The sequence below is a fragment of the Labrus bergylta genome, chromosome 17 (genome assembly GCF_963930695.1).
Source record: "Labrus bergylta chromosome 17, fLabBer1.1, whole genome shotgun sequence".
NCBI lineage: Eukaryota > Metazoa > Chordata > Actinopteri > Labriformes > Labridae > Labrus > Labrus bergylta.
This window is the reverse complement of record NC_089211.1, coordinates 13,686,043-13,707,966: the sequence shown is the minus strand read 5'-3', so window position 1 is coordinate 13,707,966 and position 21,924 is coordinate 13,686,043. Positions and strand designations below refer to the sequence as shown.

At 38.4% G+C, this 21,924-nt stretch overlaps 2 protein-coding genes across 2 annotated transcripts; both read left to right on the top strand.

Moving 5' to 3' along the window:
* Positions 1–8,062: 8,062 nt before the first annotated feature.
* loxa (lysyl oxidase a) lies at positions 8,063–14,133 on the top strand. The gene is made up of 7 exons (XM_020629770.3): positions 8,063–8,882; positions 9,209–9,317; positions 9,795–9,932; positions 10,916–11,072; positions 12,986–13,081; positions 13,400–13,515; positions 13,623–14,133. Exons 1-7 carry the CDS (start codon positions 8,270–8,272, stop codon positions 13,627–13,629), a joined length of 1,236 nt encoding a protein of 411 aa, XP_020485426.1. The 5' UTR covers positions 8,063–8,269; the 3' UTR covers positions 13,630–14,133.
* Positions 14,134–15,430: 1,297 nt separating this feature from the next.
* snx24 (sorting nexin 24) lies at positions 15,431–21,913 on the top strand. Its single transcript, XM_020629801.3, has 7 exons — positions 15,431–15,629; positions 17,088–17,171; positions 18,567–18,671; positions 18,867–18,961; positions 19,093–19,122; positions 19,356–19,417; positions 19,620–21,913. Exons 1-7 carry the CDS (start codon positions 15,561–15,563, stop codon positions 19,688–19,690), a joined length of 516 nt encoding a protein of 171 aa, XP_020485457.1. The 5' UTR covers positions 15,431–15,560; the 3' UTR covers positions 19,691–21,913.
* Positions 21,914–21,924: the final 11 nt, after the last annotated feature.

Below are 21,924 nucleotides of genomic sequence, written 5' to 3'. Positions count from 1 at the left end.
GTCTGTCAGAGCAAAAGTTTCATCAGTGCCAAATGGTGGACTAGTAGTGGGCTAGCTAATGGTGGACTGGCCAGTATTATAATGATTATATAATGCACTGATGAAATTTAAGCATGCGTTTAAATGCTATGTTGTGCTTTGACTGTGAGGCTATCATTTTGTTACTTTTTATGTATCTATATTTTGCATTCAATAAATAAACTTAGCCGCATTGAATGTCTTTTTGTACTGTTCTTATTGACAAATCATGAATTATTTCATGGATATCTCGTGAATCACAGAAGTAAAAAAGATTTCTAAATGAAGAACCTGTTTATCAAAAAAAAAAAAACCTGTTCTTCAGGTGATGTTGAAGTTGGAAATGAAAGTGAAAATGTGAGTGAAGCTTGTTGCACATCATAAACAACAGTTGTACCAATGATCCGTTGATGTTACAACTAGTTATCTATGTTTTTAATTCACTACTTAATGTTGAATTCTCAGATATGAGGATTCAGGTTTGCACTTTGTATTCAAACCTAAACAGTGGAAAAAGTAGCTCAGTTAGTTTTTCCTTATATTGATTTAAGTTATCTAAATGGAAGAACACAGGACAAAGTGCAATCATCTGTAAAAATCTATTCTATGCAATGTTAGCTCCTGTAGATGGAGCCATCCTTCTTTTTAAGTCTAAATGTGTGAGTCACGTAATGGCATAATCGGCCAGTTTGAATACAAGGCCTTTGCAGCATCTGAAAAAATGTATGTGCTTGAAAGCCACAGTTTTCCCACTTTTTGTTCTTAAGTAACCTTTCTTTACCCAGGGGGAAAAAAAACTTTTTTTCTTCTTCTTTCTGTTGCATGGTCATAAAGTTACCTGAGAAGTCAGATTTATTTGACAAGAGATAAAAAGCAGTTACGTTTACTTGCAAACAAACTTGAATTCCTTGATTTGTTATCTTCATCAGTTTAACTTTTATTGTTTTCATTACTAAGGTGCACTTGAGGCCAGATGGTATATGGTAGAAGGTATGTGTTTAAACCCAAGACCTTACTGACTGAGGACAGTGTTTACCCCTGCTAGTGCCTCCCACCTTGTTATCTGTACATATGAAGCTAAAGTACAGCTAGCAGCTAGGTTAGCTTAGATGAGCTTAGCAGAGAAAAAAGAAACAGCTAGCCTGGCTCTGTCCAATAGTGACACAACTTCACCTCTAACACTTAAAACTTATAAATAAAACTCACTCGCAAACGTATGAGCATGGATTAAGATAGTTTTATCTAACAATTTTCTGACAATTAAATTATAAATTATATTTCTCAAATGATTTGAAGCTAGAGAAGCTAAAGTGGAACTCAGTGATGAGGTCATTTGTCTTTTTTGACTGTTTAAGATGAATTACTGTAATATTACAAGGATGAGACTTTGAAGCCTAAACTATATCGCAGTATGGTAGATACCACATCTAGGTGAATAGATGCTTTATTTCTCTCAGATTTTGTCGCTATGTAATTTGAGTTTGGTTGACAAAGCCATTAACATTCTTGCATCATGTCTTAGTGATGAACATGCTTGTTAAAGCCTAAACTTTAACAAGCATGTTTGACGTGAATATAACATCATACTCCTTAAGTTTTACTGTTATAATGACACAGCCACACCTCTCAGTGTGTTTCATAAATTACATGGACTTGTCATTTTGAAAGAGCTAATAAAGGGTGTTTACCATTAATTGTGTTGACTTGTGTATTTGCATTTCTGACAATTTAACTGTCCTTTCCTCAGTCAACTCTCTGCTTTTATCTCTGTTCATCTTGTATCTGTGCCTGCATGCGTATTCCCTGAAGGAAAATCTTAGGCTACTTTTGGCTAAAATGCTGCTTAATACAAATCTATAACAGGGAGAATCTTGTGAATCTTGACAAATGACCATCTTAGCTAGTCAGACTGTGAAACAACCTAAAGAAAGTCTTCCATCAAAGACATAAATTGCTTTGGTAGAAATTGAAGTAATGACAGTGAAAACATACATTAAAAAAACCCAAAGGTAAATATTTTTCTTCCTGATATTCTGATATTTTGTAGGTCATATGGTTATTAGAATAACAGGTAGCTCATACAGTTAAAACTCCTTTCAGAAGGCTTATGGTGATAATGTGTCAGTGTGTTCACAGCGTATCTCCTCTGCAGCCAAGTGACCATAAAACCAGCTACTGATTTTCACTTGCTAACTGTGACATGTTTACAACTACCATCAGTGATATCTCAACATCCCTTTTAATTCCCTGCCCTGGAGTGTGATTTATGTCCATAGTTACACCAACATTTACTCTGTTGTTGTCTCTTCAAATAGAGAGCTGTTTAAATCAATCCTGGAAATAAATAATATATCAAAAGCCAAACAAAGCAAATACTTCTCTTTATCACTGGGATTTCAGCTTGCATTTATGTTGTTCTGCACTAAGAGAAAATACAGGGAGTAAAAGATATCATCATGAATCATGGCACAAAGAAACATTTTCTGGCCTGTGTCTTGATAAAGCACTCCTCCTCCTGGTTGTAGAGAACATTGTGCATGTGCAGAGTGCCACGTAGTCCACCAGACGTGTGTGTGTGTGAGTTGTGCAACCCTACTCGGTGCTGCAAGTGAAATGGAAACCCAGTATTTATGAAAGAGAAGAGTGATTTTAGATCGTCTGTTTCTGTCGTAGGATTTTGAGCTGAACTTGACCTTATTTGAATAGGCTGAGTTTTGGAAATGGGAGGGTGGAGGGAAAACCTAGCAGAGAAGAAAGACAAGAGTTTAAATCTAAGAGTATAAAGTAATTCAACAGGAGCAGAGATGTTATGGAATAAAACGTGTGGGTTTTAAGTAAAAGGATAACAGACCTGGGAATGGAATAGTGAAAGCAGGATTTTAAAATGATGTGTGGTGTCACTCTGATGAGGTCATAATGATTACATGAAAATGAATAATTAAATGCAAAAAGGGGGGGGGGATGGGGGGCACCATTTCTAAGGCTAGATTTCTGGCAGGTTTTGAAGGACTTTGAAAAAAAATTAAAACAAAGACAGCTGCAGATAAAAACGTCTTCAATAAAATACCCATCTTCAGACAATGTAGACAGAGAATTTAAAATGCTTAAAAGTAGGCTTCATGTCTCAAGCAAAATAGAGAAAGACTGTCAGATGTTGTCTCAGCGGCTGCACTGAAGAAATTGGTGTTTGTTTTATGGTAAATTTAGTATCATGACCGGACAAGAAACTTAAAATTTTCCCTCTTGACTCAATGACAAGTCTCATGCAGGAGGCCTCGTCATAACTTTCCCTCCTTATTCTCCAACTAGGACGTTGATGTATTCAAATTCTTTTAGCTCGATTGAGTCAGGAATAGGGGTGAATTCCAGCAACGTGGACAAAAGAACTTGGCTAATTCTTTGCAGATGTGTCTTTGAGCTGTGCAAGGGAACGCTGTGCTGCCCTCGCTGGAGAGAAAAAGGACTCGGCATGAAGAGAGTTTGATAAATTACGAGTGAAAAACATCAGTGACCCAGTACAGCTGGTCCTGACTGCCTGTCTGGGTTTCCAGGGAAGAAAAAGAAAAGTGTCGACCCAGGAGTTAACACACATAGTTTCCACTCCCTTGAGGAAGTTTTGGTATGCAGAATCACAAGAGTGTATGTTAGTCATTTTCAAATCAAAAACACAATCAGATTTTTGCCATAAAAAGTGCATGCATAGCTGTTTTATACTTATAACTACGGAAAAGGATTAGGGACAGATAGGTGAAATAAATATTGATAAAGGAGAAGATTGTTTTTAATTATGCACTTCAAGAGAAAAGTCTAAATATTAAGGAAAAAAAAGTTCAAACATCAATTAAAAAAGTTGAAATCTTGGGGAAAAAAAACAAAATATTGAGAAAAAAACATGTCGAGAATAAAGTAGTAGTAGTAAAAAAATTATCTCGAAATGGTATTCAATTTTTTCCCAACTTTTTACTCAACATTTCTGATTTTTTTCTTGAAGTACATAATGACAACACATCTTACTCCACTCATTATTTATTTCCCATTGGCCCTAATCCTCCTCCGTATTAAATAAATTCTACACAGTTGGCAACTCGGAGCAGACAACCTCTCGCAGATGTTTTGACTATTACAGAGTCGAGGACGATACCTTTTCAGAAGCTCATATAACTCCACCTGGCTCTGATTCCCCTCACTGCTTACACAGGTCTAAAAATTAAACCATGTGACTGTGAGATAACGTGTGCCCTTCGTTATCCAAGAACAATATGATGGGTTAACTGTAATTTACAGCATTATTTCATCTGTTTGCTTTACAATTCAAAGAGAAGTCATTGTCAGACATGAAAGTATTTTTGGATTGCCCATTTCTCTTATTTTACCTTTTATCTTTATAGTTTTGAAAAATATTGATTTTCTGTCTAAATATAGGATGTGGAAGTAGCCGCTTGTTTAAAAAGTCATTTAGCATGCTATCTGTCCAGCGGCCAGCAGGGAGATACACTTTTAGTTGTAAACTAAAATATGTGTAAATCATTGTCCCAAAAGGGACAGAGGGAGAAAAAAAATCAGGGTGTGCTTGAGGGTACCGCATCCCGTCATTGACATGTTACTATCATGGCAGCCTGTAACCCTGATAGAGGCATGGCAGTCTATGTGTAATCAGATTCTGCAGATGAATACGGAATCTGGAGAGGAAGGACAAGCAAGAGTGCTAGTTTTTTTTTTTTTTGTAGTCACAGCTGTATTGTCCACTAGCAATTTTGCCAGAATTGGTTGTATGCAGGAAAACAGTCCCGATGGAGAGTAAAACAGGTCGAATTCAACAACCCTACCATGAACCACAGGCAATCATCTTTAAGAAAATCTGTTTTTTTATAAATCTCTATAAACAGAAATTAGCATATTAATGCACAGAACAATTTTGATTGTAGATGTCATCGATCAACTCAACGATTAATTCTGGCCTCTTAAATTGCTAGTCAGCCTGTAAACAATAACGTCTGCATGGAAAAGATAGTATTGGACTATATATCCTCTATTCCTTATCTGAATAAGCGCTGGCTATACAGGAAGCCCCAAATGATTTGCAGTAAGAGGCAAATAGTTTTTGAGATTGGAGGCATAGCAAGCATAATGCACCCTGTTATCAAATATCGTCACTTGTAGCTCCAAACTTACAACAGGCAGGAGTAATGTGCAAAGTATGCTAAACAAAAGCATGGAGGGAAAAAACTATCAAGAAACATGGGGTTCAACATAAAGCATTCAAATACAAGAAGAATAGGCTTTTTCAGAGAGCAAATGAGAACAACCCATCTGTTAGAACTCAAGTACAGGCCCATGGTGAGAAAAACTTTGCTAACAACAAAACTCTGAAGCACTCTGCAAAGTTTGGAAAATCGATGTAAAAATCTTACAACATCTTTCAAGTGGGCCTTGTAAGCCCTTGTACTTCAAGCTGGTTGTTGTAAGAAATGCTAGTGTTGCCTGTTAAATTGGACAATGTGAGATATGTTTGACGACCACAGTTTATTGGTGAGTAAGTGGAGTCATCGTGGGGAACATCCCCAAGCTTTGGTTTGTCCCCGAGAAAGAGACCGTGAAATGGTTTACAGCTTTCTGTATTTATTGAAGAGCTAGGGGGACATTTTATAAACGCAACATTGATGAAAACGAACAGCTTCTGTCAGATTTCTTCTTCTTGAGAAATGGAAAACCAGCTTAGAGATGACGTTACAACCAACTGAACTAGTGTGTGTGACAACAGGAGGGTAATTGACATTTGATTCATTCATAACAAAGAGCTGTTTGAAGGATTCAGATCATTGGCAAGCATTACATCACAGCCAAACTCTTTACCCTTTAATGCGTATAACTGCAGACATATAGAAAAACTGAGATTGCGAATGCGTCTTTAATACATTAAGCATAAATGAAAGCGGCAAATAAATACTGCACATCAACTAGTACTCTTTCAAATGAAATAAGTCAAACTTGGCCAAACCCACAGACAAAACAATAAATTGTCTTTTTTAGGATGTCATCACTTGTAGTAGTGATTGAGGATGTATGTTTCCCAAACTTTTTGGAGGTGCTGAAAATAGTTTATTTGGCACGTCATCCGACCACAGCTGAAACAAAAGTATTTAAAGCTGTTGTGGACGACCACACTTAAACATGAGGCTAAGGCAATCGTTATGGAGAGTAGTTACACGTGAGAATTGTTCAAATGAGGATAAGGGCACACACGTCTGCTCAGTTTGTCTTCATAGTTGTCATGGTGTTGCTCTTGTACACACATGCAAGAAGTGACAGAGTTTTTTAAAGAGAGTGACAAAGTTAAATCCCTACCTACTTTCACACATCTGTATGGTTAGCTTATCAATGTGTAGGATGGTAGTGGATGTCGAATCATAAATTAGAAATAGTTGAAGACATTTTTGGAGTCAGCTCCTCAATTGTGACTTTTGAAAGGTGTGGAGGGGGCGTATTTTAATTTGACTAGCTTTTGGGCTATAGTTTTCCACAACATATTGTTTGGTATTTTGGGAAATCCGGCAATTGACTCACTGGCGCTGAGTTAGAGAGAAGATTGATACCATCTGCATGAGTGATATCAATCTCCTTATCCAACTCTCGGCCAAAAAAACAACTTTTCAGATTTCCCCAAATTTTTAAATTATTTCTTTAACCATTACAGGCTGGATGTTTTCCAATGTCAACCAGAGAACCAACAGCAAAAGTGCTCAGCCATCCCTTCATTGTAATCAATACAGTGCTTCCAAACAAGGCCTTCAGCCCCAAGCTTCTGAAGTTATATGACTGTCATTATAAAACCAATGTGCAAAGTGACATGAATCCCTTCAGTGTTTTGCTCGGGTACTACACCAGTTACTTTTGCTTTGCTTTCACAGTATGTGATTCTCAAGAAACACTATCTGAAGAAATTATACAAGAGGGAGATTGACTAGGGTGATACTATGTTTCCCTTTTCCTAAACAACAACCTCTGCGCTAATAAGAAAACTCTCAAATTAATTGCTGTCAACTGCTCCCTTGTTATGAAAAGTAGAACACTAGTTGATCTTTAAATTGTTCTTAAGGAACTTTTATATTAGTTGGTCCTACATCTGTAGCTTTATTTGGAATTAAGTCTCAGAGCCAGTGGAGCACAATATTTGTTGCATCTGGACTTCAGGTCATTTGATTTTTTCTTGTAAATCACTTGGCTGAACTCTCATGCTTTTATAGAACTTTGTGATTTAAGAAACTGTAAAACCCTTGTGACCATTTGCTGAGGTTTAGCAGCAGTCTTTCTGCGGTTGGTTGTGTAGATACAAGAAAGAATTTCCCGGTTTGTTGGACTGAAGAAAATGCAAACCTTGGATTAAGTTTCCCAAGCTATGCATTAAAGCAGGGGTGTTAACAGCAGAAGGGCAGTGATTGCAGTGGCTGCAGCAAATGACTTCTCAGGGTGGGAGTGTGGGGTCGACATACTATAATACATGTGATGAGACTTTCAAGTTGTCAGCAAATCTACAAATCAGTCAGAAGAGGTTTGTGGGAGATGTTTAATGTTGCAGGGCCATCAAAGAGTCATGTTTAGATTTTAGAGATCGTCCTCTGAGAATGTGGAGAGTAGAGGCGTCTGGAAAAGTGTGTTGCAATTTGGTCAGGAGTTCATCCAACAGTCAAGGGAAAGGCCATTTATCACGACACTGTTGATCTGAAAGAAAGTGAAGATATGAAGGAAATATACAGTAGTTTGTGGGTCATTTATTCTGTGGGATTGGTTTTGCAAGAAGGTTTGCATGTAATTGGTATGTCTATGTTAGGACCTAAAATGTGTTCTTAGACGTTTCACTGCTGCTTGATGACACACTGACCATCTTTCAAGTGGTCAGAGGGGTCAGCGTGAGCAGTTATCAAACATACTCGGCTGGGCATGATGAGACATCGTGTATCCCTCCAATGGTTATATGAGCACCAGCAGTAGACTTGTGTAACAGATTCAGAAACTCCAAAAGTTGAACTCCTCCTCCTCCCCCATCATCATCATCTCACTGGACGCATCTGCAGGCTGCAGGAGCAGAGCGATATGAGTTTACACGGATACATCCAAAGTTAGCTTTTCTTCTCTGCTCTCTGAAAATCCTTCAAATAGAGATGAGGGATTTTTGAGTGAAAGACAACTGGAGACCCCGGCTCATTTTAAATATTACTTTAGTTACATTCAGTCTGCTTGAATTTAGTTCATAATGGGATTACGCAAATTTGGCACGCGTCTTTACGCATATGCGTGCGTCTGTTTTTTTGTTTTCATTCTGCAACCTGCACAGTCTCAGAGTGAACCGGGGACACAACAAAGAGCAGCTCTCCGGCAGACGCTACAATGGTCACACAATGGCAAGATTTTTAGCATTTTGAGCCAGGGCTCGGAGTATCAGCCCGCGAGGCGGAGAGGAGCGCCACAGGAGCAAGTGCACGCGCGACCTGTAACCATCATTCACGATGGGGACACGAGACATCCGGACACATCGAGCCAGCAGCAGCAGCCTCCCCGGCCGGCGTCCAACCCGCACAGCTCCCGTGGCCTCCCGCCTCCGATCCAACGGCTCGTCAGAGGGCACGAGCACCGCCAGCATCAGCACGCGCGGCACAATGAGACGAAGAGAAGAGCCAATGAGACCCAGGAAAAGGTCACTGTCAGTCAGCCTCTGTCCCGGAGGGAGGACCAGATGATGGGTGACGATCCCTACGACCCCTACAAATCCACTGACAGTGATAATCCGTATTACAATTACTATGACGTCTACGAGAGACCGAGGCCGAGATCGAGACCCGGATATGGCACAAGGAATCATCAGTACGGTAAGAGAGGAAACAGTGATCTGCCAAAACAACAACTTCAAACAATGAATGATATAGATATGACTTTTAATGTGGTCTCTTTGCATATTTTAATTTTATTCAGGTAACAACATTTGTATATTTCTAAAATGAAATATGCTGAAAATATATGCAGTTAAAATGAATCAAATAGTGTTTAATTACTGCCCATTGTCTTTAAGATATATTTGTATGTGAAAAATGAAGTGACTTACATAGATTTTATCATCTCTGCTAGGTTTTACGTTATATTTATAACATAACTACTGTCATACTAAGCTCACCACTGTTTTGTTTTGTTGATTTAGGTCTGCCTGATCTGGTACCAGACGCATACTACATCCAAGCCTCTGCTTACGCCCAGAGAGTCCCAATGTACAACCTGAGATGTGCGGCTGAGGAAAACTGTCTGTCAAGGTAGACTGTCAGGCTGTCAGTATCCACAAGAGAGAGAGACAGAAAAAAAAAAAAGGAGACGGGGGGGGGGGTTGCCGCCAAGTCTGTGTGTGATTCAGAGAGCTTTGAGCCATAACAACCACCTTAAGTGTTTGTGGGTGAGAGGGCTGAGCAGTGGAACCAGGGGATGAAGTCAAATTAACCAAATCCTCCCGCTGATGGGGTGGAGTGGTGGATTTCGGCAGAGTTTAATCATAGTGTTCTGAAGGAGAGAAAGCCTGAATGGTAAACACATTATTGAACACTAACCCAAACAACCTCCTGCCTTTAAATTATTTTTCCAACCATCATTTATACCGACAGTGAAAATCTGCTGCAGCTGGAGGAGGGGAAGCAGCAGGAAAAACTATCGCAGTGATGTCATTGTGTCCATATATGACCTGTGTTTTTGATTTTTTTTCTGCAGACTTTTACCCCTCTCTTTGTTTGTGTCGGCAGCTCCGCCTATAGAGCCGATATTAGAGACTACGACACCCGTATGCTGCTGAGGTTTCCTCAGAGAGTGAAGAACCAGGGGACTGCAGACTTTCTCCCCAGCAGGCCACGTTACTCCTGGGAGTGGCACAGTTGTCACCAGTGAGTATAATGTCACGTCTGTGCTGTCCACCTCACCATCATGCAGGGAGAGAAAGTCGTTTTGACATGTGGGTTGTTGTCGAGCATCATTTATTCTCACTGGCATCATTTAGAGATGTTTGCATGATAGCTTTCATGCATTTTCTTCACAAATTGAACATAAAAAACAACATTTGTGTGTTTCTTTCGTTCACCAATTACACATTAAACATTTATTTTTAAGACACCACAGCAGTATTTGTTTTTTATACTCAGTATTTGAGGCACTGCTACCCCGGCTGAGTCAAATTTGTGCTACTTTTGGGTTCTGTTGGAGTTTTTTTCACAGATTTCCACATCAAACCGACATTTTAAATTAGTTTAAAGGCTTTTTTATTTTTACAATACACAGCATAAAACTGAAAAACTTGATGTGAGTGAACTAAGTTTGACCTGTAGATTTGTATTATTTACAGCTGCAAAGCTAGACATTGTGAAATCAAGATGTGTGATGGTGGTAATGAGTGAAAACGTCTAGTAATTTTGTTCTTTTATTATGCTTTTGGTAAACTGCATAGCTTACTCTGTTTCTACAGAAACTACCTCAGTCCATAGTTATGTTGTTAAATAAACCAGGACACTGTGCTGATGCCAAAGATAGAGCACATCTGGCAGAGACCCAATGGACTGTTGAATGAGACTGTATAGGTTTTGTATTCAGTGTTTTGAAAGTCATTTTATGTTAAAGTCCAGACTGTTTCTATTGCATTAAACAAACATAGTCATCAAGATAATATATTTAAATCAGATGCAGTTGTATAAACATGAACATGATAGATGAAATGAAAACCTGTGATGTACTGAGTCACAGTGACCAGCAGTCATCTGACTGAACAGAGATTCAAAATATCTAACAAAATGCATTTCAGAAACAGCGCCTGATGTCAAGCTCACTTGGTTTGGATTTAAAAATGTTGTTGAACACTGTTGCTGCTGATCCACAGGCACTTCCACAGCATGGACGAGTTCAGCCACTACGAACTGCTGGATGCCACCACTCAGCATTCAGTGGCCGAGGGCCACAAGGCCAGCTTCTGTCTGGAGGACACATCCTGTGACTATGGCTACTACCGCAGATTTGCCTGCACAGCGCATACCCAGGTGTCAAATATACAACTATTGACATGCCTTTGTTTCTGATATTGAAGCTTATCTTAATAATATGTTATCAGGAATCTATCATTAGTATTTGTTTCTTAAAAAGATCACTCATTTTGACCAACACAGAGATTTACCATCTGACTTGGCAGTTCTCCAGAGCTCCAGGTTTAGCTCCTTTTGGCTCTTTGTTTTTGGTTTTACAGGCCAAAACTTGACTGTTCTGTACTGCTCACATTTGCATTTTGTCTGCCACAGTGGGGAGCTTTATGCTACCTGCTTAACGCTAAACACCAGACAGTACGCTTTGCTGGTAAACGTATTGGAGCCTTTAGCTGCTTTAGAGCCAGATTTTCTTAAATGATATTAACTTAGAGAGTGTAAAGGGGAATGAATATTGGACATGCATTCAGAAGTTGGCCGGAGACTCAGCTATAGTAAAAAAAGAACATGTTGCTCTGTGTCAGCTGGTTGTGTGAATATGTCACTTTCAGCTAACAAGTTTGCAACATTAACCTTATATAACCTGAATGTCGGTAATAATTTGATTTCCTGCCCCTAGTGGTCAGTTAATGCAGGCTTAACCAAGAGAGTTGAACAACTGTTACCACTTGAAACCTACTGGCTCCTGTTCACCAGAGCAGCATGCTTGTCAAAATAATTCTGATTCAACTTGATAGCTGTAATTTAATATCAAACAAAAACAGTCACAACAAACCAGCCAAAACATCTTTTTTATTTCAGTTTAAAAGTCCAAACACCCACAAAGCAAACAATTTTGTTCCCAATGAATATATTGTACCTGGATTATTCTTTCTGTCATTTTGAAGTTGACCACATGAATGAAAAATAATCAGGTGAATGTCAAACACATCATTATCATGTTGTTTTTCATGTCACCTTTTGCAGTACTTATGGTCCATGACAGTTTTACATAGTACAGGCATCCTGAGGACAGAGAAGTCAGCCTTATTCCCAGCAGATGGTTTTTATTAGTCACAGCAGAAGCACTGGTGTTAATAATGTATTAATGTCTGCTCAGTTCTGTGAAAGCGCCTCAGTTAGTCATGACAGAGAGCCAACATGTGTAATACCAGAACCCTGACTCTGCTAAATTCAATTCAGCCATGAATAATTTGTTATCATGTACACCTGTGTTCAAACATTGACAAAATGTTCTCAGTAAAGAGGGTCTGTTTGAATCACGCGCCTGTTGTACAATACAAGTTTATATTGATGGATAAACCATAATCCAGATCATAAGAAAGATCTACATCTGTCACATGTTAATGTAATTTTGTTTTATTTAGGGACAGTAACATACAGTATATGGGAGCTGAATCCGCAACCAAAAAATGATCGAAAGTATACCAGGACAGCGCACAATCATCTTAAGTATCCTTTTTTTTTTTTATTGCTGCAGACGTTTCTGGCAAAGCCCCCAAAAACTCAGACTCTCTTTATTTCGCGCACAGAGTGTTCAGAACAAAATGGACAGTACTATTTTCTTTCATGGAAAGACCTAGTCTGGAGATATTTGTTCATAAAAGAGAGAGTAACTAAGAAAACAGGTGCTCTGTTATTGAGGACGTTGTCTTTCTGAAATCAACTTGAACACTTCCCTTTTGCATGAGCCTGTGAGGGTGATATCTGAAAGATGATACCACCCACCTTTCTGGTTTCTCTCTTTTTTAAATGAAAAAAAAAAAAAAATTGCATCCCATACAGAATCTAATATTGAAGCAAATATAAAAACATGTTTTTGCCCCTTTAATTTAACTGTTTGATATTAAACTATAATGAAACCAGAAATTACATATTTAAAGTTAATATGACTGTTGCTTAAGTTAAAGAGTCGTATATAGTTACGTAAGAAGTTTATACAATGTTTTACATGGATGCTGTCCATTATGCAGGGTCTGAGTCCAGGATGTTATGATACCTACAACGCAGACATCGACTGTCAGTGGATCGACATCACAGATGTGAAACCTGGAAACTACGTCCTCAAGGTTTGTCAAAAATACCAGACATTTGGCTTCCTCCTGGGACACATAACCTCTTGAAAAACATTACACTTGTATGGAATACAAGAAGCAGCAGTAGCTCAGTCTGTAGGGTCTAAGGTTGGGAAGCGGAGGGTTGTCAGTTAAAGTACCAGAGCCCCTGAGCAAGGCATCGAACCCTCCCACAAGCTCAGGAGCGCTCGCTGTGGGCCTTTATAACATTCAATTAGACTCCACGTTATTTATTTAACATTGATTCATTAGCCTTGAATGTTAAAATTCTGTGTTACTGCTTCATAGTTTCTTTGTTGTTGTTCTCCACAGATCAGTGTAAATCCAAACTATCACGTCCCAGAGAGTGACTACAGCAACAACGTTGTGCGCTGTGATGTTCGCTACACTGGCAGCTACGCCTATGTGTCTGGTTGTCACATGTCACAGTAAGTGTTGTATCTCACTAGACAAATGTTTATGTGATATTCCTCATGTCCTCAGTCAAAGTACCGATGTTTTATTTTCTGATCTGTTTTTTTTTTTTTTTTTGCAGGTATTAAGACATGACAGTCGTTCACAGCATGTTCTGTGAATGACAATGAAGAGGACTTCATTCGAAAGCGTATACAAAATAATTAAATAAATCTTTAATGATTAGACAAACATGTTATAATTTAAAATACAAAAAAAAAATGATAATACCAATAAAAAAGTAGGAATCATCTGTTACAGTGCCAGATAGTGTTTAACTTTTCTATCTCGTGTGTGAAAGCAGTTTTTATATCCTTTCCTCTTCTTACTAATAAGAATATTCCTCTCACATATCTCCTTTATATTGTTTAGTTTCCTACTTTGTTCCATTGTACTGTATGCCTCCATTTTTCTCCCAGCAAATTCATGAAAAGTAGAAACCTTGACTAGCCGAACACCAGCTCTCCCTCATTGTTACGTCAGTTGTATCAGTATTTTAAAGTATTGAAAATGTATTTGTTATATTTATAAGCAACAGGAGAAACTTGCTCTGCTCAAATGCTTTGGTGCAAATAAAAACGTTTGGATATTGATATTGTACTGATCAGTGTAAGTGGCTACGCTGTCCTGTTTTTTTTCCACTGGATGACTAAAATAAACACACACCACGTCAAAAAGGGGAACGCAAAATGATGATGATATGCTGTGCAATGTTCAGTTTCATTTGAGTGATGACCTTTAAGTAGACTGATTCAAGGTAGGCTCTGAGTTTACACTACATGGTTGCAGTTTCAACAGAAGAGTTGGAACTGCTTTAATGGGTTTCAATCTGCATAGTAACCCTCTTACTTTAAGACTATAAAAAAGCACCATGCAGCAAATATGCAGCAACAGAAGCATGTATGTAGGGTCTATTTTTGGGACACCTGAAGTAGACACATTTTATTGCCTCTCCTTTTTTGTTCCCCATCATATACTGAGGGAATTATCCTGCTTTTGACTGAATTTCCTGCTAAATGTTAGCTGCTACTGCTGAAAGAGACACTTAATAAACAGTACACAGCTCTCAAACTAGAGATCTCCTCACAATATGCCAGTGCCCACTAAGACCCCTATCAAAGTATTTTAGGAAACTGACTGCTCTCTTCATATTAAGCAGGTCAAAGTACTCTACCAACCATGACTCCTTCATGAAGCATGCTGGCTTTTGCTCCTTTCAGATAAAGTGTATCAGTCATTTGACCAAGAGGCCGCCTAACGCCCAAAGGCGTGAGATAACTGGGCTAGTTGTACTCTCAGGCTTACTGCCTAAAATGCAAACGACATGGAGATAAGGGATGAACAGTATCTAACCCCCTAAACCCTCTGATAATGGTGTGAGCTTCTGACCATAAGAAGGTGATTATCTGGAAAAAATCATACATAGAAGCCCTTTTGGAGATCTAAGAAATGATGTGGTCTATGGTTAATACTAAGTAATGATAGCACAGAGAGCCAGAGGCATTGTCTGGTGACATGTCAAATAATAAAAAATGAATTTAAAAAAACAGAATTGTAGAATTGAATTTTATGTAAAATTAAAATTAAAATTTTAATTCCGTTTTTGTCATTGTTGTGACAGGAATGATATTGCAACATTTCTAGTTATTCACAATATATGGATTCACAATTTATTCCTGACATTACTTTGTGTTTATTTTACACAATGGGTTTATATGAATTTATGATTATGTATTTATTTGTTTGTTTTATAATCAAAACTTTGGTTTCTTACTATTATTTCCAGAACATCAGGTTTCTGCTCATGACGAAATGTCACCATCTGAGCATGTGCAGTGTCCTCCACTCCACCAGGGGACTCTACTGAGACTCTGTTTACCTTGTTCGGTTTGAATTCAGTGATTTTTATCGGAGTGCCAACTGGAGTAAACCACCAGCAGTGTGTGTGTGTGTGTACATGTATGTGTGAGTGTCATAGGATCAAAAATTACCTTGTGAACTGTTACATTTCAGGGACAAAATGCATCCGGTCAGAGTGTCGATCCCGTCGTTTCGTTCAGAAAACAACTCGATGGAGAAAGGGTACACGGTGAGCTGCTCAATAATAACCTCTGTGTGTCTCTGTCGTCTGCTGCTGTCATCAGATGTTATTTCTGTACTGTTGAATAAGAAGGTTTTGTCCTCTTCACTCCGACGAACAAAGCAAATTTAAAGTCACTGTTGAATTCATGTGTGTTTGGTTGTTCAGCTCTGATCCCTCCTTATGTTCATCCATTGTAACCATATCATTATTTTACTAAATGAGTCATTGACTCGTCAGTTAGACTTACGACTTGTTTAAATCTGTAAGACTTTATACTTTTCTGTCTAATAAGAGCTAAAAGCCATGTTTGCCAACCCACGCACCTAATAGAGCAGAGATGGACCCCAGCTGGCTGTCAATACACAAATGACGATTCAAGAGAGTTCAAAGTAGGAGTAAATAAAATCCTTTGAAATCCTGTAAATTTAGTGTAAAAATCGGTACATCAGCAATAGATCACTGTAACCAACATTTGCTACAACTCATGCTTTAGCTTTTTCATTAGGGGGAAAAAAAAACCCTCTACATTCCCCATGTCAACACAAACTGTCTGTCATCAATAATTCCCATTTCAAGTTTCTCCATCTCAGGATATGAGGTGCTGACCAAGTGCCATTTTCTTCCCAAATGAAACTGTATAATATACATTTTGGCATTTAGAAAAATCCATTTATATTCTCTCTTGGAGCCAGAAATGCAGGATGTCTCATTCTATTTTCATTTTCGTGTTAAGTTAACATAAAAATAAATAAATAAATAAAAAAAGGAAAAAGAGAACTGGCTTCAGACAGCAGCTCCATATTTAACACACACATGTGAAGGTTGTTTTAATCCCTCAATCAGACTGGAGAGGGCCAGAAAACCATCAATGGTGTTGAACAATTCCTTTTAACAAATGCTCTCATAGAAGCTGAGTCAGCAGCCTGCGGTGACTAAATGGATAGTACTGGCAGTGAGTGTGAACAATGACACAAACAGAGAAACTCTTTAGAGTTGTTCGTAAGGGCAGATCTGCTTCAAGTTAAATGTGAATGTGAAATGATTCATGTTGTGTATTTTATCTAACATTTTAGACAGCATGTTATTGTTGTGTTTTTGGCTCATCGCTGTACTTTTCCAGGTTGTTACAATAAGTCTGTTGCTCCACCGTCACAAGAATTATGTTAACCACACAGCCGTCATTGAAGAGTTAATTTCCTAATTTTACACAATACTGACAAGAACAGTGAAGTACCGTATTTGCCTTATCAGCAGCCTTTAAGGAAGAATCCAGCAGAGTAAGGGAAGTAAAAGTCTGTTTAAGGATGTTAACTGTATCCCTGACAGAAGCTACAGATATTTCCTCTTCCTAACTCGCTGACTTAGACTCAAACTGAACTAAAGCGGCTCGGGTAGGGAACACTTGTGCCAATAGACTCTGATGAGGGATCATGATTTACTTAACGTCTTGTTCCTCTTTTTTAGGTCTTTAAGATCGACGTGCTGATGAATGGCAGACAGCATAGTGTTGAGAAACGCTACAGTGAATTCCACGCTTTGCATAAAATGGTGGGTTGTTGGTCTTGCCCTTAAGATGTAAACCTTTTCATATTAACAAAGTTCTCCTTTCTTGTGAGTTCACATTCTAAGTCCTGAACCTTAGACGCTTCATCACATGATTTGTGCAAATGAACTAAAATGTTATGATCTCTTTTCCACTGCTGTCTTTTAAAATGCTTGTATTGTTTTAGTGTTGAAAAGGCTAATTATATATCATTTAAAGTTATAATTGTATTCGTGATTGTTTTGGGCTTTTTGACCGTTCTGTCAAAAATAAAAAATCACAATGGGACTTTATGGCCTCTTTGGGCCTCCATATTCCACCCTGAGCTTTTAGAGACAATTAATAGGGTATATTTAAAAAAACAAAACATGCATTGATTGATTGTTAAAAGTCAGTGAATGCCTCCCCAGATGAACAAAATAATACATGATATTTTGATGTGCTCCACGGTGGTTAACTCCACTCACCGCACTTGTTTTTTATTTGAGGGTGTAGCTGTTCAGATCAGTTCCTCTTCCTGTCCTGCTCAATATTCCACTTAAGTTTTGTTTGCAAACTTCACTCCCTTGTCTGTCTTCTGTGATTATGGTGAACATACTGGGCTGTTCATGTTTTATTCATCCCAGCTTTGCTTCTTGAATGGCGGTAGAAAAAAAGAGGGTATCAGGTGCTCACGGTTGCAAGGAGGTCGACTCCAGGAAAAGTCCAGGTGCTCCTGAAGATTAGGAAATAACTAAAGATTGGAAAAGCCAGCGGGCTATCTTCAGGCACAACTCATTAAGAGACAAGGGTAAAGTAAAGATGCCTTGAATAAATCAGGGCATGTATCAATAAAAATCAAACAGGAGCGGGAGAAAAATGCAGATCTGTTGTAATTGTATGTTTGTATTCATCCAAGCTTTGCTTCTTGCATGGCAATGTCAGTCCACGACTTTAGTCCAGACTTACACATCTAAAAAAATACAAGATGTATTGCTATTTTATTTCGTACGGACACTCGTAGTTCCCAGGATTCACCATAATAATGGGTGATAATTAGGTGATACCCTGAATTTCCCTCCAGCAAGTCAAAGTTTTGTCTCATCCTGTGAAATCCACCAACATCTCCACTGTGGATTATAACAAGATTCTGTTTCATTTGAATTTCGCTGATATTTTGGTTCGTGATCAGTACAAGGGAAATGTGTGTATTCCTTCTGGCTCCTTCTGTTTTTGTGCTTACCGCTAACCAGTAAAAAGTGGCTTCACTAACAGGCTGATAATGTAGGATATGTTAGCATTAAGCTAATAGCACCTCTATTGTTGTGGACTCAGCTCTGTTTTTAAAGACTTTTGCTTATTCTGCTACGTGATCTGTGATGTACAGTTTATGTTTCAATGTTGTTTTTGAATCCCTCCAGCTAAAGAAGAGCATAAAGCCACCAGAGATTCCCTCAAAGCACGTTAGAAACTGGGTCCCCAAAGTCTTGGAGCAGAGGAGGCATGGTCTAGAGCTCTACCTGCAGGTACTCTGACACAGCACACTTAAATCCCCCTGATGGGACTGATTACCCAACACTAACAGAAAAACTCAGTACAGATGTCGGGGATTAAAGAAACTCCAACTGTCCACCAGAGAAAAGTCATGGAGGTCACTTGGGTTGTGTACGGCTGCTTCATGTGCACATTGTAATTTGCTTTTGTTTTGTCTTTTTTCTTAGGCTATAATTATGGAAAATGGGGTTCTTCCAAAGATATTCCTGGATTTCCTCAACATCCGCCATTTTCCTTCAGTGCCAAAAACAGAAAGCTGTGGGTGAGTTCAAACTGCACATTTTCCATAAAATCAAAGACTGAAGAGTGTTTTTGTTTTTTTCAATCTGTGGGAGGATTTGTCCCAACACTACTGGAAGGATACTAAGTTAACTTTATTATTTTCTGTCTCAGGTCTTTTGATACAGAATCAGAGGAATCAAGGTGAGATGTCCCTCTCGTGTCAGTAAATATATATATTTTTAAAAGTTATTGTATGAAGAATCATTTTGTTGTTGTCTTCCAACGTATTGAACCAGCTAATACAAGAGTCACTGTTTGTTCTGCACGTGGACTTCACCCTGCGTGTCAGTGACTTCAGCTTCATCGTGTTGATTTATGACAAACATGCTGCTGCCATGAAACCTCTGACTTCTTCTTTTATGGTCTGTTTTCAGTAAACTTTCACATCAGCCAGTCTTGTTGTTCCTGAGAGACCCCTTCCTGCTTCCATCACATGGTGAGTTCAGGATATTTGTGTGCATATTATCATATTTACTCTGCACTTAATTCATCCGTTTGGATAGTTAAAATATGTAAACGTTTTGAAAATATGTCTACAGCTACAGTATCAATCTGATTTAAATTAAAAAGTGTGCTTGAACTTCCATCCCATCTTACAATCTCAGTGTAGAAACATTCTCTCCTTTTTCACTTTTCAGACACTTTTGCAAATGTCGTGATTGAAGGTGTGGTGCACGGAGTTTTCTACCCAGATCTTCAGCCGAGGTAGAGCCGCAAATTGGACTGAGGGAATCTCACCACAAGCTGAAACTAATGTTTCATATTTCATCAGCAAGGGCATAACGTGTTACATGTTACATCATACTGAGCCTCATTGAGATATTCCAAAGCATTAAAAAAAAAACACATCCAAACATAAAGAAATAAAGGGATTCATAGCTGGAACTAAGTCACAGTCATTTACACGTCTTTACCTCTGCACAGTTACTTTGAGCAGATTCTAGATAAAAGGATTTGAACCCTAAGAAATTATTTGCAGCACAGTTATTGTCAGCATTTTTACGTCACCTTATGTGGCACCGTTTTGCACGTTTACTTACTCACTTACTTTTGCTTTAGAATAAAAAAAACAACATATTTTTTCAGAAAGTTAAGAGCTTAAAACTTTGGTTTTGAAGGTTGAAATAAATACACAGGATCGACTATAAATTGAAATAAGAGGTAGATCCATTTAGGGAAGATTTATTGCAGTGTTTCTTTTTTTTGTTTGATTGATTGTTTTTTGTTTTAACTTCCTAACCTCCAAGTATTGTTAATGGTATGGTTACTGGGGGAGAACCAGTAAGGAAAATGCACATGACAGCTGGACAGAAGGACATACAGAGAGAGGCTGGCTGACAGTGTGGAGCTCCATCATGACCTGCTAACAGGCTGCTGACATTCCCCCTCTGCAGCGCTGTGGTTGTTGAGTTTTTTTCTGAGTAGCCAATTTTAGCCTCTGAGAGAAGGACAGAGAGCAGCCGGACAAAGGGGAACAAGTTTGAAGGTTGCATTCTGGCAGAGGTGACACTAATATGCCACATGTGGAAAAATGACTTGAGCTTTATAAGCAGCGCTGTGGACTTACTTTACTGAGTATCAGACTTTTGTATAGAGAACTGTCATGTCTGTGGTGCTGAGCAGCTCTGTGGGGTGACATGTATGGTCAGGTCATCAACATGGGGTGAGGATCACAAAGCAGGAAGGAAAAGAAAGGTGACATAACGTGAGGGAGCAATGACACATTATTGGATGGTCATGATGCCCACCAGCTTTAGCATTTAACCCTTTTTTTGCATTGTGAAATGTATGATATTTTTTAACTCAAACACAATTTATGTGGGTGAACTATTGAATAGTTTAATTTTTTTCTTCCTAAAATCTACAATACCCATAATACAGCTTGAACATGGATACTCTGGTTGAGTTTGATGTTGTGCTAATAGCAACTAATGTAGCCTTTAGCTGCTAGGCTAAAGCAGAGTTGATGAGTTGGCTAAAGAGGTCCGTAAAGGTCAGTTCTTTTTAACACCACAGCTACTCTTCATTTCACTTTCAAATGTATAGTCGTCAGCCCTCGACTGACACCGAGTTATAAGCCACAAATGATTTGTACAATAATATTTATTTATGCAGTAGTCTTTTGACCTCTAAACTAAAATCTGGAGTTCACCTTTAAGACAGGACTAGTTGTAAGGCAAGGGCTTCTTTTGGTTTAAGAGGAAAATGAAAAATTAGAATATAACATTTGAAAGAATTTCCAGTTTGTGCAAAAAAGTGCAATTAATTAAAACAGATCTCCAGTATTAAATCACACAAGTAGGAAAAGGCTTCTAACACTTTGTAAAGGTCAGTATCTAACACTAATACTCGTAGTGTCATAGCTATTTTAGTTTGAACACATAATATTAAAGGTCAGTTTTTAAATTTGGGGTGATAAGAGGAAAATTCACCCTTCACTTAAAGGGATGCAAAATGATTTTGTTTATCAAAGTGTTTGAGTGACGGATGGTGACGTGAAGGACTTTCTAACCAGTAAAACTGTGGACTATGTTTTATAACACAGATTGTCTTTATGTTGTTGCCTGTCTTTGAAACCACAAACCCATGTTGCTAACACTCCAAATGACTTGTTGCTTTTATAAAATGTGATGTTGCATATCAGTCATTTATGACACAACACTTTGTAATGTGACTGGACCTCCACTACAGCACAGGAACAGCTCCATGTTTATTTTGAACTAAATGTATCCTGATCCCTTAACCTCAACTAATCATCATGGTTCTATGTTGAAACACTTAATCATTTCATAGGTTTATATTTATTGGTATTGTTTAACTAACTGTCTGAGTGTCATTTATGTGCCATAGTGTCGACCTACAGTGAACACTGGAGCTGGAGCACTTTAGATTGTAAAATACTGACACAAATAAAACTCATTATTTCCACTAATCTTGTTTGTC

Coding starts and splice junctions, on each gene's coding strand:
- snx24 (XM_020629801.3), top strand. CDS start 15,561: ATGCATCCGGTCAGAGTGTCGATCCCGTCGTTTCGTTCAGAAAACAAC. Junction 17,172..18,566: donor TCCACGCTTTGCATAAAATG/GTGGGTTGTTGG, acceptor GAATCCCTCCAG/CTAAAGAAGAGCATAAAGCC. Junction 19,123..19,355: donor ACAGAATCAGAGGAATCAAG/GTGAGATGTCCC, acceptor GTCTGTTTTCAG/TAAACTTTCACATCAGCCAG.
- loxa (XM_020629770.3), top strand. CDS start 8,270: ATGGGATTACGCAAATTTGGCACGCGTCTTTACGCATATGCGTGCGTC. Junction 9,318..9,794: donor GAGGAAAACTGTCTGTCAAG/GTAGACTGTCAG, acceptor TTGTGTCGGCAG/CTCCGCCTATAGAGCCGATA. Junction 11,073..12,985: donor CCTGCACAGCGCATACCCAG/GTGTCAAATATA, acceptor TCCATTATGCAG/GGTCTGAGTCCAGGATGTTA.